Genomic DNA, 13,484 nt, shown 5'->3' with positions numbered 1-13,484 from the left:
AAAACTGCGTCTAGACAATAGTGCGACTTTTCCAGCTTATGTTGTTGTGGTTGCTATGGTTGCACACAGGATGTGACGCTGTTTGAGTGAATTATTAGTAGAAAAACTACTACAGTGAAATATGGCGTATTCTTTTTTTTTAACTGATGTTACAAATAAACGTCATTAAAAATGAACTTAATAAATGAACATTTCAGTCCACTTAATGGTGCCAAGTGCTCACTTTCACTAGCGCTGTTATCTCAGTGTATCGCAAATATCGCAAAGAATCGCATCATGGTGTCGCTGACGATTATTTTTAAAAATATAAAAAAGTAGAGATGCAAAGATTACTGCATTATTAAACCATTTCTAAATTAATTGTCAAATACTTTAATAATCAATGAATTGTTTGTTTTTTATTACAAATTTTGAACATTTTCCTGTTTCTTTGTTCCTTTTAACAAAGAAAGAATTCAAACTGAATCATTTTTCGTTTGTGGATTAAAAAGAAGACATTTGAGAATCATCATTTCCAGGTGAAGAGAGATGAAAGTTGAGTGTTTGCTGTGGAGCAGTGACTTCGCATGAGCATTAGCATTAACATTAGCAGGTGTAATCTGAACACCTGTGATCGGATCCCTCAGGTCGGATGTTAACAGCAGGTGTGAACAGAGCGTCAACAGAACATCTAAGAAATGTGTGCATCATTTTTAAGCAGCAGCTACCACACACCTGTCCCCGCTGCTCCTCGTCCTCCTCCAGCTCCTCCTGGTCCTGGTCCTGGTCCTGGTCCTGGCTCCTGGTCCTGGCTCCTGGTCCTGGCTCCTGGTCCGGCAGCTCAGCCCTGCTCCAAAAAAAGTTGTAGATCAGTTACAAAGACTTTAAAAATCCTGAAAACATTTGTAAAATCTCAATATTTAACAGAGGATTCTAATGTATTTAGTGACGATTGTGAATGGAATCACTTGAAAACACATGAACTGTGCCTTTAACGGCAGCTGTTCGCAGGTCTTCAGTCAGAGGACATGATGAGACAAAGCAGTGTCCACTTTAAAGTGTTCAAATGTGCTCACTGCAGTAAATGAGTGAGGAAATGTGAGGAAAACACATGAAAACCTTTTTATTGTCAACTATATATTGATCCATATCAACACGGACACTTTTATTTTGAAATTCTACTAAACCACTGCTTCTGAACAGTTTTTTTTACTTAACCTGCCCCCTACTGGCCAGACTAGATACTGTGACGTTTTTTTGTTGACATACTATATTAGGACACTTTCAACTTTTTGTTGACATATTATACGAATGACATTTTGGACAGTTGTTGAAAGTATGACGTCATACAATATAATGATATATTTGACACCAAGTCAATTTTTTTGAAAACACACACGTACGCGTGTTTGCTGCGGTGCAGTGACGTCACATTAGCAGCAGCTAACCTGCTACTGGCCAGACGAGATACTCATTCTGAACAGTTTTAACGGTATATTGACAGTTTTTGTTGAGGGCATTCTTTGACATATGTGGACAATTTATATGTTAACGTTTTTGATGACATACTAAACTAGGAAAGTTCATATTTGGACAGTTTTTCTACATACTATCGCATTGACAACACTGTCAACAAGTGTGTTTGCTGCGGAGCAGTGACGTCACGTTAGCAGTAGCAGGTGTAATCTGAACACCTGTGTTCAGATCGCTCAGGTCGGGTGTGAACAGCAGGTGTGAACAGAGCGTCAACAGAGAATCTAAGAAATGTGTTGCTCATTTCTAAGCAGGAGTCACCATACGTTAGTCCACATGTTTGTCCACGATGCTCCTCTCATCCTCCCGTTTCTGTCTGTGACTCTGTGTGCGTAGAAGAAGCTCCGCCTCCGACAAAGGAAGTGGAACATTCCAAATAGATCGACTCAGAGGGGAGGAGTGGAATGTACCAAGTCACAGAAAGTACACAAAGGCTTTTAAATCAGTGTGTGTTTGTGCAGGAGCAGCTCCACCTGTAATTACTCAATATTAATGTCCTGATTCAACAAATAAAAAAATGGCAGCTGATAATGTAGTCATTTAAAAACATCTTAAACAGAGGAAAACCTAGCACTTGAGGTAATGCTGAGTCTGCTGGACATACTTTTCCCCCATCATCTTTTAAAAGGTAACAGTTTTAGCCCTCGTGTATATATGTGTATATATATATATATATATATATATATATATATGTATATAAATATATATGTATATATAGTATCAACATAGATAATTAAGTGTTGTGTGTATGTATATATATATGTTTATATCATTAAAAATTCACCTAATTCAAGACAACTTTACCTGCAGCCATATGTAAACAACCAGAAACAGCAAACCCTTCAAGTGTTTAACCACTCCTTTTATTATATACCAACTTAAATCTAAATCTTATACTTTATCAATTATTTCTCTGCATTTGACCCATCCTAGAATTGGTAGCACCCAGGCAGCAATGTGGGTTGGGTACCCCAAGTCCCCAGTCCTTCTGACCTGGTGGGGATTTGAACAAGCAACCCTCCAGTTACAAGCCAAGTTTCCTTTCCACTAGGCCACAGGCAACTTGCGCTGTGTAGTACCGTAGAAATCCGTCAGTGTATCAGTTTGACTTTTCACCAAACTTTATTTAAAAATCTGCATATTCATGACGTCTTTGTCACCGTGTGTGTGAATCATGTTTGAATTCGGTATTATGCCAATGCATTTGGCTTTAAACTGAATATTATTCCTACTATTAGACCACTGGGGGAGGTAGCGAGCAGTTATACATTTTATTTAAAAAAAAAAAGAGAGAGACAGTAATGTGGTAATAAAGAGAAAACCTTTCAATTATAATGTTTTTATATGGAATTATTTGTCAGGATTCGCAACATATGACCAAAGGGAATACCAGCGGTAACAAAGTAACAAAGGTAACTTTATATAGGCAGGTTGAATAGATGCTATTATCTTTAATTGAGAAAACAGTGCCAGTGTGATAATAATAACAATAATGTGGCTTGCAGCTTTAATTTTATATACAATTGACCAACGTATTGTATCTAAAAAATGTGACATGTTGGAGTGAAAAATTACTGACAATGCTTCCAGGATTTCCAATCGGCCTAAGACTGACAAGCGAAAGAGAAGCGAAATAAAGTCATAAAATCCGTCAGCAAAGTAAAAGTAAACAGCTGACGGGGGAGGATTTGTCCCGTTGCAGAATTTGAACTATACGCCGGTTGTTAAACGTGACACTGCGTCGTCAAAGCCTCCAGTAAAAATAACGTCTGCAAGCGTTTTTACGTCCACGCACCAAACCTGCCGCCGCCTCACGTGTGTCATTAAACAAAAACGAGTGGATTTTCAGGAATAAAAACCTGATATTTAATTGTGTTTTGGATTGATTTAAAACTTTTCAAATCTATTTTTTGAACTCTAGTGTAAAAAGACACAAATGTCAAATGTAAACGCCGGCATGAGATTAGATTCACAGAACATACTGTCGGGGTCAGACATTATCTGCTGCAGCTGCTGCTGCCAGGTCCACTGAGCAGGTGGAAGATCATATTGTATACAGCGTGTCCTCTGCTCGCGTGGCTTCATGTGTCTCCACATCATCATCATCATTTTTTTTAGGAAACTCGTGAAATCAAAGTTAAAAGGAGAACTCTTATTCGAGCTGAAACAATTAATCGATTGTTAATCGATGACTAAATTAATAGACAACTATTCTGATAATCGATTAATCGGTTCAAAGCTTTTTTTCAGGATTAAAACAAGATTACCGATGGCGTCTCCTCTTCTGGGGAGGGAGGGGCCTCTTTTTACCTGACAAACCGTTGTTAGCATTTAAAAGACATTTTAAAAGGCTTTTTCTGGGACAGTTTGTGTTGACAAACTATACTAAGACACTTAGACAGTTTTTGTTGACATACTCTCGTGAGAACAGGCTCCGTCAGGCAAAACTATCAGACCTGACTGAGGGGAGCGTTTGTGTGTATACAGCAGCAGAGCGGGGGGGGCAGGGCATAGCCTGGAAGTGTTTCCTCATCCCATCACTCTGCTTCACTTCTGAAACGTTCTGTGGACGCGTCTTTGTGTCAAACGTCGTCTCACTTCTCTGAGTGGAAAACTGAAGTTTGTAAACCACTCACTCTCCCACACCAAAGTCCATTGAGAAAATCAGTGATTTTAACTGCTGCCTCGTGTGGTCAGTTTGTGTCACTGAGGTAAATCTGAACAGCCGAACTCACAAAATGTGACAGTTGAACTTCGTGATGGAGGCAGCGGCGGAGCAACAACTCTTGTGTGCTGTGACGTCTCTGTGGGCTTTGGTGTGGGAGAGTGAACAAAGCGACGCAGACTTCCGTTTCAAGTCAGAAAAGACTGTCAGAGTTTGAAATCATTTGCAGCAGGTGGTGTCCTGACCTTGCTGTGGACAAACGCACTCAGGCGTCCTCTTTGTGTTTGGACAATTGCAGGTTTTGTGGGCCCTGAGTTTGGACACACTCTGTGTTTACATGGAGGCAAATGTGTGCCGCACGTGTCCCCAGTGTCACATTGCGTGTTTGTCCCGTATTTACTACATCGTAAAAACACCAGTTTTTTCCCCCTCCTCCCGAGCTGTGAAAGAGGAGCTCGTGCTGGGACAGGCCAAGGGTCAGAGCAGCTTCACCTTGTCCCTCTTCACTGACGACCACACGGGAATGTCCCCGTCTTGGTTTTCTGTGGGACATCATGTTTTATTGCGCAGCGGGGGCACCATTTCTTTTCTGTCCCAGTTTGGCAGCGAGTGCAGCAAGAGGCTGCCAATGTTTGCCTTTCCCTGTGGTGGAAGGGAGGGAGGCAGAGTGGGAGGAAGGGGGCGGGTCGTCGCCGTTTAAACCAAGCAGCAGGAGCCCAAAGTTTCAGAAAAGCATTACAGCACCAGAGGACATCACAACGACAAGGTAAGCAGAAGAATCTAAGAGATATGTGCCAACTTCGCAAATTTAATGTGACAGAAACTGGATTTTTGTGCCAATAATTGCTGTTATTTACCGTCAGTGTGTCTTCAAAACATCAAAAATTTGACTTGGCACCTGTCAAGTTAAAAATATGATCATGGTGTCGGGAAAGTGTTGACACAATCTCTAACCCTACGATGTCCCGATTGTTGTTTATACTTGTAAACATTTTTTTGATTTTTACATATTTCAGGTTTTTAAGATTCAAACAAAAAGACAAAACAAAAACATTAAACTAATAGAAAAGACGAAAATAAACTAATTGTAAAATAAAATCAAGTTAAATAAACAATGAGGATCAATAACATTTTAATGAAACGAGAAATAAATAATAATTGGTAATAAATCATCTAGTTTATTAACAATAAACTGCGATGCACAACCAATTTCTTCTATTTTGACATATTTCACAATGAGATTTTTGTTTTTATTTATATTGAGTATTTCTCTGATGTAAATATAAAAGCACACAAATCTTTATTTTACAGTTTTTATGTATTACTTTTTAAATTTTTGCTCTAATATTTATTAGTTTCTGTGTTATTTTGCTATTTTTTTGCACATTATGACCAGAACAGATTCCCTGTGTGGTGTAAACTTTACCTGGTAATAAATCTGAATCTGAATCTGAATCTGACAATAAATTGAAAACATATTGAAAATAAATTGAGTTTATTCTTTTGGTTCACTCAAGTAAAACAAAAAAAATGATCCATTATCATCAGCATACATGTTTACCATGTATATACATTCATTTATTTCTTAATTCTGACCGGTATTACTAACAATAAAATATGTCTGCACCCAAGAGTGTGATTATTATCGGTATCGTGTAGCGTGAGGTAACCTGTGACCTCGGGGGATATAAAGTTAGTGACTCTGTATGTGAGTGTAGCATAATGTTTCCGACTATTTGAATGAATGAATGAATGAATGAATCCCAGCTTCATTTCCGTGCATGTCGTGGTGTTGTCTACAGTCTGACTGACGATCAGTTTACAGACGAATGTTAGATTAGATTTCAGCCGGCTCAGATGAAGTGCTAAACCACAGTGAGAGGCCGTGATAATCCCCGTCACTTAGAGCCATCAGTCATGTATTTCAGCCATCCGGATCAAATTAAATCATATTATCCAACTGTCAAAGTGGGATGAAGGTCAAAGGGTAAAATTATTAGTCGGGTTTAAGAGAGTCGGTAAGTTTATTGTCATATTTAGCCTCTTTTTCCTTGAGCAAAAACCAAGAAATAGACAGTAAAATGTTTATATTCTCACCTCTGAGCACCTTTGAAAAAATGTATATAGTTTTTCACTTAATCTCACAGTTTAAACAGACTTTTCCAACAGGAAACTGAAACTCCAGAGAGAAAATCAGTGATTTTAGCATGCGGAGCTGCTGGTCTACTGCTGCCCCGTGTGGTCAGTTTGTGTCATTGAGGTAAATACACCGAAGTGACAAAATAAGACATTTGCACTTAGTGATGGAGGCAGCAGTGGATCAACAACACCTGTGTGCTGTGATGTTCAATCATTCATTTTCTTTATGGAATTTGGTGCAGGCAGAGTAAGACCAGGATGTTGTTGTGTTGACTCACTCACTCACTCACTCACTCTCACCCTGTTAGTACGTCGTTGTGCTTTTGATATGCAGAGAGAAACATTTTGACGCTGCTGGCACAGGCCGTGCCTGCGATCAGTGAGTGTTGCAGGATCTTATGTGAGTGACAATCGTCAGTGATGATTTACGGTCAGCTGAGCCCGGGCAGCATCGAGATACACGTCTATTCCTGGAGCGGCACCGCAACGACACTGTCGGCTATAAAAAGCACAACATAGACAGTCAACTGAAGAATGTAAATACTTTAAAGTTAGAAAGAAAAGAGCCTGAGTATTCTATTCCATGGTTCTCAAACTGTGGTGCGTGTACCACCAGTGGGAAATTCATGAGCGTGACGTCTGACACAAGAATCAAAGTGAACAAAGTTTAGATCTGTTAAAAAAAACTTAAAAATCCTACTTTTAGTTCCAAAATCTACTTAAACTTCCAAATTCTACTTATAATTCCAAAATCTACTTATAATTCCAAAATCTAGTTAAGGTTCGAAAAAATCTACTTATAGCTCCAAAATCTACTTAAACTTCCAAATTCTACTTATAATTCCAAAATCTACTTATAATTCCAAAATCTAGTTAAAGTTCCAAAAATCTACTTATAGTTCCAAAATCTACTTAAACTTTTAAAATCTACTTAAACTTCCAAATTCTACTTATAATTCCAAAATGTACTTATAATTCCAAAATCTAGTTAAAGTTCCAAAATCTACTTCTACCCCCTTTAATCAGAATGAAATTTCCTTGTCCACATTAAGCATTTTTATTGTGTCCATATAAACAAACAAACAAACTAAATATTCTTTATTCATAATCCGTTCATCTGTTGTTCTCAAACTAAAACAATGACACCTTTTGTTTTTCGGAGCAGAGAAACCAGGAGATAGTTTCAGCGGACATGGAGCAGGAGAGTGATGAAAAGATGAAAAATAAGACGTGACAGCGCAGGCATGTCGACTATTTGTGGATGTGGGACGGGGGGGGACAGAGACGGAGTCATGAAGACAAGTGTCGTGGCTGCTGTCCAGTGAATGTGTCCTCACGCCTGTGAGCACAAACTGTGAGGTTGTGGACGAGCTGTTGTCGACATCTTAGTGACAAGTGGAGAAAATCTCATTTAGCGCCGACGACAAGGACAAAAACCAAAAAATCCTGATAATCTGATCTCTGTCCTCTCCTCGAAACCAAAAATCGAATCCGACTTTTACAAACATGGATCTGTTTATAGCACAAAGTCTGAACGTGATAAAATAAAAACACAGCAGTGAGTGGTGGCACATTCCTTCATGGTCGCCCTGCAGTTATTTTCAGCTAATCCGAAGATTACCGGCCAGCTGGCGCCGAAAAAATGAATCTTAATTTATACCCGTGAACATTAGTCGGCAATAAGGCAAAAGCAATAAACAATGTCAGTGTTTATTTTTTCAACATTCTTGTTAATCATATATATAATACATTATATATATATTTAAATATATGCATATATAGATATATATACTTCGTATTAAAAAAAGTACAATTGTAAAAAAAGACTTACTTTTTTAAAATAAAATATAAAGTAGTTGATTTTCACAATTTTAGAAGTACATTTTTGCGTTATTTTTTCAGTTATAGTTACAATTTATGGTTAAAATGTAAAAAAAAAAACAAGTTAAAATGTATTATAATTATTGGTTATGTGGGCTCAATAAATATTCAAAAGTTAATTGAAAATATATTAATCCACCAATTTTACGTTGTCGTATATTACGGGGTTTTTTTTTACAGTGCACAAATAGTTCAGGAAAAAGAAGTTTTAGAAGTAAATATGTGTTTTCTCTTTTCAGTTATAGTCATTCATACTTCAATTCAAGGTTATAATTAAAAAAGAAAAAAAACAAGTTTATCAAAGCTATTATAAATCTGACACTTTTGCTTCCTCACGTCTTTACATGATCTAATGACCTCGTCACAGTTTGGTGTTCTGGTCTCATGGCTGTGAAGCGGCAGGAGGTCGTGAGTGAACCTCGTGTGTAAAGGTCAGGGGAAGCCCTGCAGACAGCTTTGAAAACAGAGAAGAGGGTTCAGCCGTGCTGAAAACCTCTCTTCTTTAGAAAGAGGACAGAGCCGAGGAGCCGAGGTCTTCATGTTTGATGTTTTCCTCACAAATAATAGAATATTTCTGTCTTGTTTCAGAAGAACAGAAGAAGAAGAAGAAGAGGAAGAAGAAGAAAAAGAAGACGAAGAAGATCCTTGTTCAGGTGCAGAAACAGCAGCAGATCTGGTGAGTTCTATTTTATTGTATCATCTCAACAATTCTCAATAAATGCTTTCTCTCTCTCTCTCCCTACATATACTATATATACATATAAAATAGTTTAGTCAATTAAATTGATTTATTTATTAAAAACATGTAATAAAATTCCTGTTGACTCTTAAAATGACATATTGACAGTATACAATATTACAATTTAATAATATGCATACAGTATATAGGACACAGCATAGCATATATATATATATATATATATATATATACATACACACACACACAGTATATCTTAATGTTACATACATTTAGACTATATATATACTGTATATATATGTGATGAGCGGTGATTCCTTATTTACTTTTTAATAAATTGTAATATAATAACATAATATATGATGCTGTTTCCCATATATGTAAATATTATATTATGCATTATAATATTATGTATGTATGTATGTATGCACATATAAATAACATGTATATATACATATATATATATGTATGTATAAAGTACATGTATATACCAGAGGTGTATAAAGTACTACGTAAAAGTACAAATACCATGACTGAAAATGACTTTGGTAAAAGTTAAAGTCACCCATAAGAAAATCACTTTCTGTGACTTTCCACTCCCAGTTCCGAGTTCCGATGTAAATGGAACGCAGCATTAATCTCCTTCTCTTTCTCTTTCTGTAAACGTCAGAGCCACAGGAGGAGGAGCGGCTGTGAGATGTGGGACGAAATCCGGGTCACGCGGCTCAGAGTGGACAGTTGCATGATGGGAGTCGATGATAGCAGCCGTGGTTCCCGGAGAGGTAACGTTTTCCTCTGGATGTGGACGAGTCCTGGTCGCAGCCAGAGACGTGATGTGTTCATGTTCTTCACTCGTTCTCATGAACATAATATCTCAAAAATCTGTCTCTGTCTCTCTGCCTGTCTCTGTCTCCGTCTCTGTCTCCGTCTCTGTTGGCAGATGCTGATGCCTCCAAACCTGACGTCGTTCACTCTGAAGAAAAGACAGGAAGCTTCAATCTGAGCGAACACTGCACCTCCTCAGAAACAGAGACCTCAGTACGATGCTCTCCTTCTTCTCCTCACACTGCGTCTTATTGTTCTGTCTCATCATCTCGTCCTCTGTCACTCTGTCTTTCTCACCGTCCATGTGTCCACCTGCTCTCGTCCTCGTCTCCTCGCCGTCCGCTCAGCAGGAGGAGAACTCACTCCGCCTTGAATCGGCGTCTCTTGGCGACAGCGGCGTGGGTGCTGATGATGACGATGATGATGGAGGAGGAGGAGGGAGGAGCGACAGGGCAGCGAGCTGTGAGGACGATGGAGAGGGACACCTGGTCTACCACGTTGGCCTCGTGATGAAAGACAGATGTATTCAACACTTGCTTGACCTTGACCGTAGTCCGTCTTACTTACTTACTTCAGTCCGTCAGGGTTCACGCGCCGCTGACGTTTGTCCGTCTGTTGTTTCCAGACCAGGTGGTTTCTCCACTGGGAGCTGGAGCCTTTGGAAAAGTAGTGAAGTGCATCGACAGAGAAACGTGAGAGTCGCTGTGTGAACGAGAGAGGCCACTTTTGTGTGTTGTTACCTTTTCTGAATAAGTCTGCATGTGTGTGTGTGTGTGTGTGTGTGTGTGTGTGTTTGTGTGTTTGTGTTGGACAGAGGCGAGTGTGTCGCTGTGAAGATTGTGAGGAACATCGATTGTTTCCGCGAAGTCGCGAGGTCCGAGATCGCAGTGTTGGAGGAGATCAACGCGCTGGATGACGACAACAGATTGTAAGTTCAGCCGCGGACGAGCCCTCGGAGTTTAACCTTCTGTACGCTGTGATCATGTATCACCAGTAGGAGGCGCCAGAGCACCTTAACAGTGCATATAAAGTACGTACCCTCGTATACTCGTGCGTCAGGGTCCTGTAGTATCCCACTTCACCATCGGGTGGCAGTGCAAGTCTGGATGCAGAAGAAGAGAACAATGCGATGAAGAGACAGCCGGATGCTAGTTTTATTTACAGATGTCTGTGGCTCTCTTCCTGTCTCCCCGGCAGCGCTTGCGTGCGGATGCTGGACCGCTTCGACCACGAGGGTCACGTCTGCATCGTGTTCGAGCTGCTCGGCCTCAGCACCTTCGAGTTCCTGCGACAGAAGCGCTTCAGGCCATACACCGTGGAGCAGATCCGTCACATGGCCTTCCAGATCTTCAGAGCCATCTGCTGTGAGTCACACCACCCGGACCTCTGACCGCTGTTTTGGCCACCTTTGCAAAAATATCCACAGGCTGTCAGTAATCGGACTATGGATCACATGATCCAGGACAAATATGGACTGTCTGTGAACTTGTGTGTTTTCTTGTGTTTTACAGTCCTGCATCGTAACAAGCTGACACACACAGACTTAAAGCCAGAGAACATCCTGTTTGTGAACGACCAGAAGGTAGGACTTTTTTGAACAAGTGTGTGCCAACACAAAAGGCAAACTTAACTAGTTTGACTAGTTAACTAAACGATAACTCTCTCTCTCTCTCAGGAGATACAGCTGAGGAGTCCGGATGTGAAGGTGGTAGATTTTGGCACGGCCACGTTTGACCATGAACATCATGAATCTGTGGTGTCGACACGACACTACCGAGCTCCAGAGGTCATACTGGGTACGAACCAAACACACACACACACACACACACACACGCACACGTTTTCATATATAACCACGTGTTTTTGCTCAGATCTCGGCTGGAACCAGTCATGTGACGTTTGGAGTCTGGGCTGCGTTCTCATGGAGTTTTACTTGGGACGCACACTCTTCCCGGTAGACACACACACACACACGCACACACACTCACACACAGAGAGCGAGAAAGAGAGAGATAAAGATCGACTTCCTGTCCTTTCAGACCCACAACAGTGAAGAACATCTGGCCATGATGGAGAAAGTCCTCGGACCAATTCCGTCCCACCTGCTGAAACAGACCAGGTAACCACACACACACACACACACACACACACAGCATGGTGTTACTCTCTTACTTTATCACACTCCTTTTTCATTTTCACTGAACGGTCATAACGTCACTTTTAATGATCAGCTAAAAAGACTCTTTTTTAGGCTCAACGCTGAGATGTGATGCCTGCAAATCAGCCTTTGGCCCCTCCCACCACAGCACCTGGACTAATAGAGTCGCGGTATCTGATGTTTGTGTGTTGTGTGCAGAAAGCAGCATTACGTGCACAATGAGCGCCTGAACTGGGACGACAGCAGCTCGTCCGACGACTACATCGGGAAACACTGCAAACCACTGACGGTACGCAGCAGCGACGCCATGCACACAGGGGCGGCAGCGACGACGACATCAGCAGCAGCAGCAGCAGCAGCAAGGAGTTAACGATGAATGTCCCTGTCTCTCAGCAGTGCATGCAGAGGAAGAGCGAAGAGGAGCGGCAGCTGTTGGACCTGGTCGCCTGCATGTTGGAGTACGACGTGTGCCGACGCATCACCCTGGAGGAGGCGCTGTGGCACCCGTTCTTCAGCCCAGTGCGCGCGCAGAAGCAGAGGAAGCTCAGTTAATGAGCGACTGCGACTGACGGATGTGTTCCTCCCTCCTCAAAACAACAAACGCTGTGTTTCCATGATGGTACGGACCAGTTTGGAATGGTAAGTCCTGAGTCAGGCTTGTGTTTCGACAGATGGGGCGCGGGCTGCGCCGTGTGACGGCGTACTGGGACAACGAACGATGACAATGGAGGAGGGGCATCCAGCAGTTGTTGGTCTCGACAAGACTGAACCAAACCGAACCCGTCCACTTGTTCCAAACACGGACAAAGAATCAAACAAATGAATCGCTACCGACAAAAACATGTCCCAGAAGTCTGCTGCTTCAGCAAGCACAGATTTTCGTTGGCGAGTGGTTGGTCCTTCTTTTCCTGGGTCAGAGGAGCCTCATGGGTCGGGAACCTCGTCCGCTGAAGGAGGCAGCTCCCAAAGTGACACACAGCCGGATCTACTTGTGTATATCTCGCATCTACCTCAGAGTGTTGTTGTTTATTGTTGTGAATATTTTTTCGGTGACATTTACAGTCACACTGTCAGTTGTGGAGAGCATTCCTGTTTATATTTTAAACTGCACGTCGCTGAGTGATGTCATGTTCTGGCGTCTTCTTGTTGTGTTGGCAGTTTCTTAACAAATGTTTTTGCATTTTGGGGAATCCTACTTCTCATTTGCAACCCAAATACTGTGACTGGATTATTACATTCAGCCATTATTTCTAATAACTTTGCTTAAGTACCCTCAAGTTTAAGTGACAAATGTGTAAATTGGATGTAAAACCCTCAAAAAAACAGCATAGATCGCGTACTAGAGGAGGAGCGAGGCATAGGATAAACATCTTATCATCTAGGTCACAGTTGGGGCCAATGAGCATCTCAAAAGCAGGTGGGCAATCTTAATCTTAACAGATTATAACACAATTATTCAATCATAATATCGCAATAAAGATATCAAACAGAATTCCAAAGATATGGAATGATGTTAACTTTGCAATAAAAACAAATGTGTGATACAAAAATCCATCTATTATAGAATACAGTAAATAAATAACAACGTTGACGACTGTAACACCAAG

At 40.8% G+C, this 13,484-nt stretch overlaps 1 protein-coding gene across 2 annotated transcripts; it reads left to right on the top strand.

The window, feature by feature from the left end:
- The first annotated feature begins 3,800 nt into the window (after positions 1 to 3,800).
- Positions 3,801 to 13,477, top strand: LOC131459007 (dual specificity protein kinase CLK2-like). 2 transcript variants are annotated; one of them, XM_058628426.1, is made up of 14 exons: positions 3,801 to 4,943; positions 8,786 to 8,873; positions 9,565 to 9,676; positions 9,835 to 9,932; positions 10,067 to 10,271; positions 10,345 to 10,411; positions 10,534 to 10,647; positions 10,917 to 11,083; positions 11,231 to 11,301; positions 11,395 to 11,515; positions 11,591 to 11,673; positions 11,759 to 11,838; positions 12,076 to 12,166; positions 12,271 to 13,477. In XM_058628426.1, the coding sequence occupies exons 1-14, from the start codon at positions 4,732 to 4,734 to the stop codon at positions 12,427 to 12,429; spliced, it is 1,668 nt and encodes a 555-aa protein (XP_058484409.1). In that variant the 5' UTR covers positions 3,801 to 4,731; the 3' UTR covers positions 12,430 to 13,477. The 2 variants fall into 2 exon arrangements, with proteins under 2 accessions (XP_058484409.1, XP_058484410.1); XM_058628427.1 differs by having other exon boundaries at positions 3,805 to 4,943; positions 10,067 to 10,241.
- The last annotated feature ends 7 nt before the right edge of the window (positions 13,478 to 13,484 follow it).

This window comes from Solea solea, chromosome 4, assembly GCF_958295425.1.
Source record: "Solea solea chromosome 4, fSolSol10.1, whole genome shotgun sequence".
NCBI lineage: Eukaryota > Metazoa > Chordata > Actinopteri > Pleuronectiformes > Soleidae > Solea > Solea solea.
Note: the sequence above shows the minus strand (reverse complement) of the source record. Positions and strands in the feature narration are given on the sequence as shown.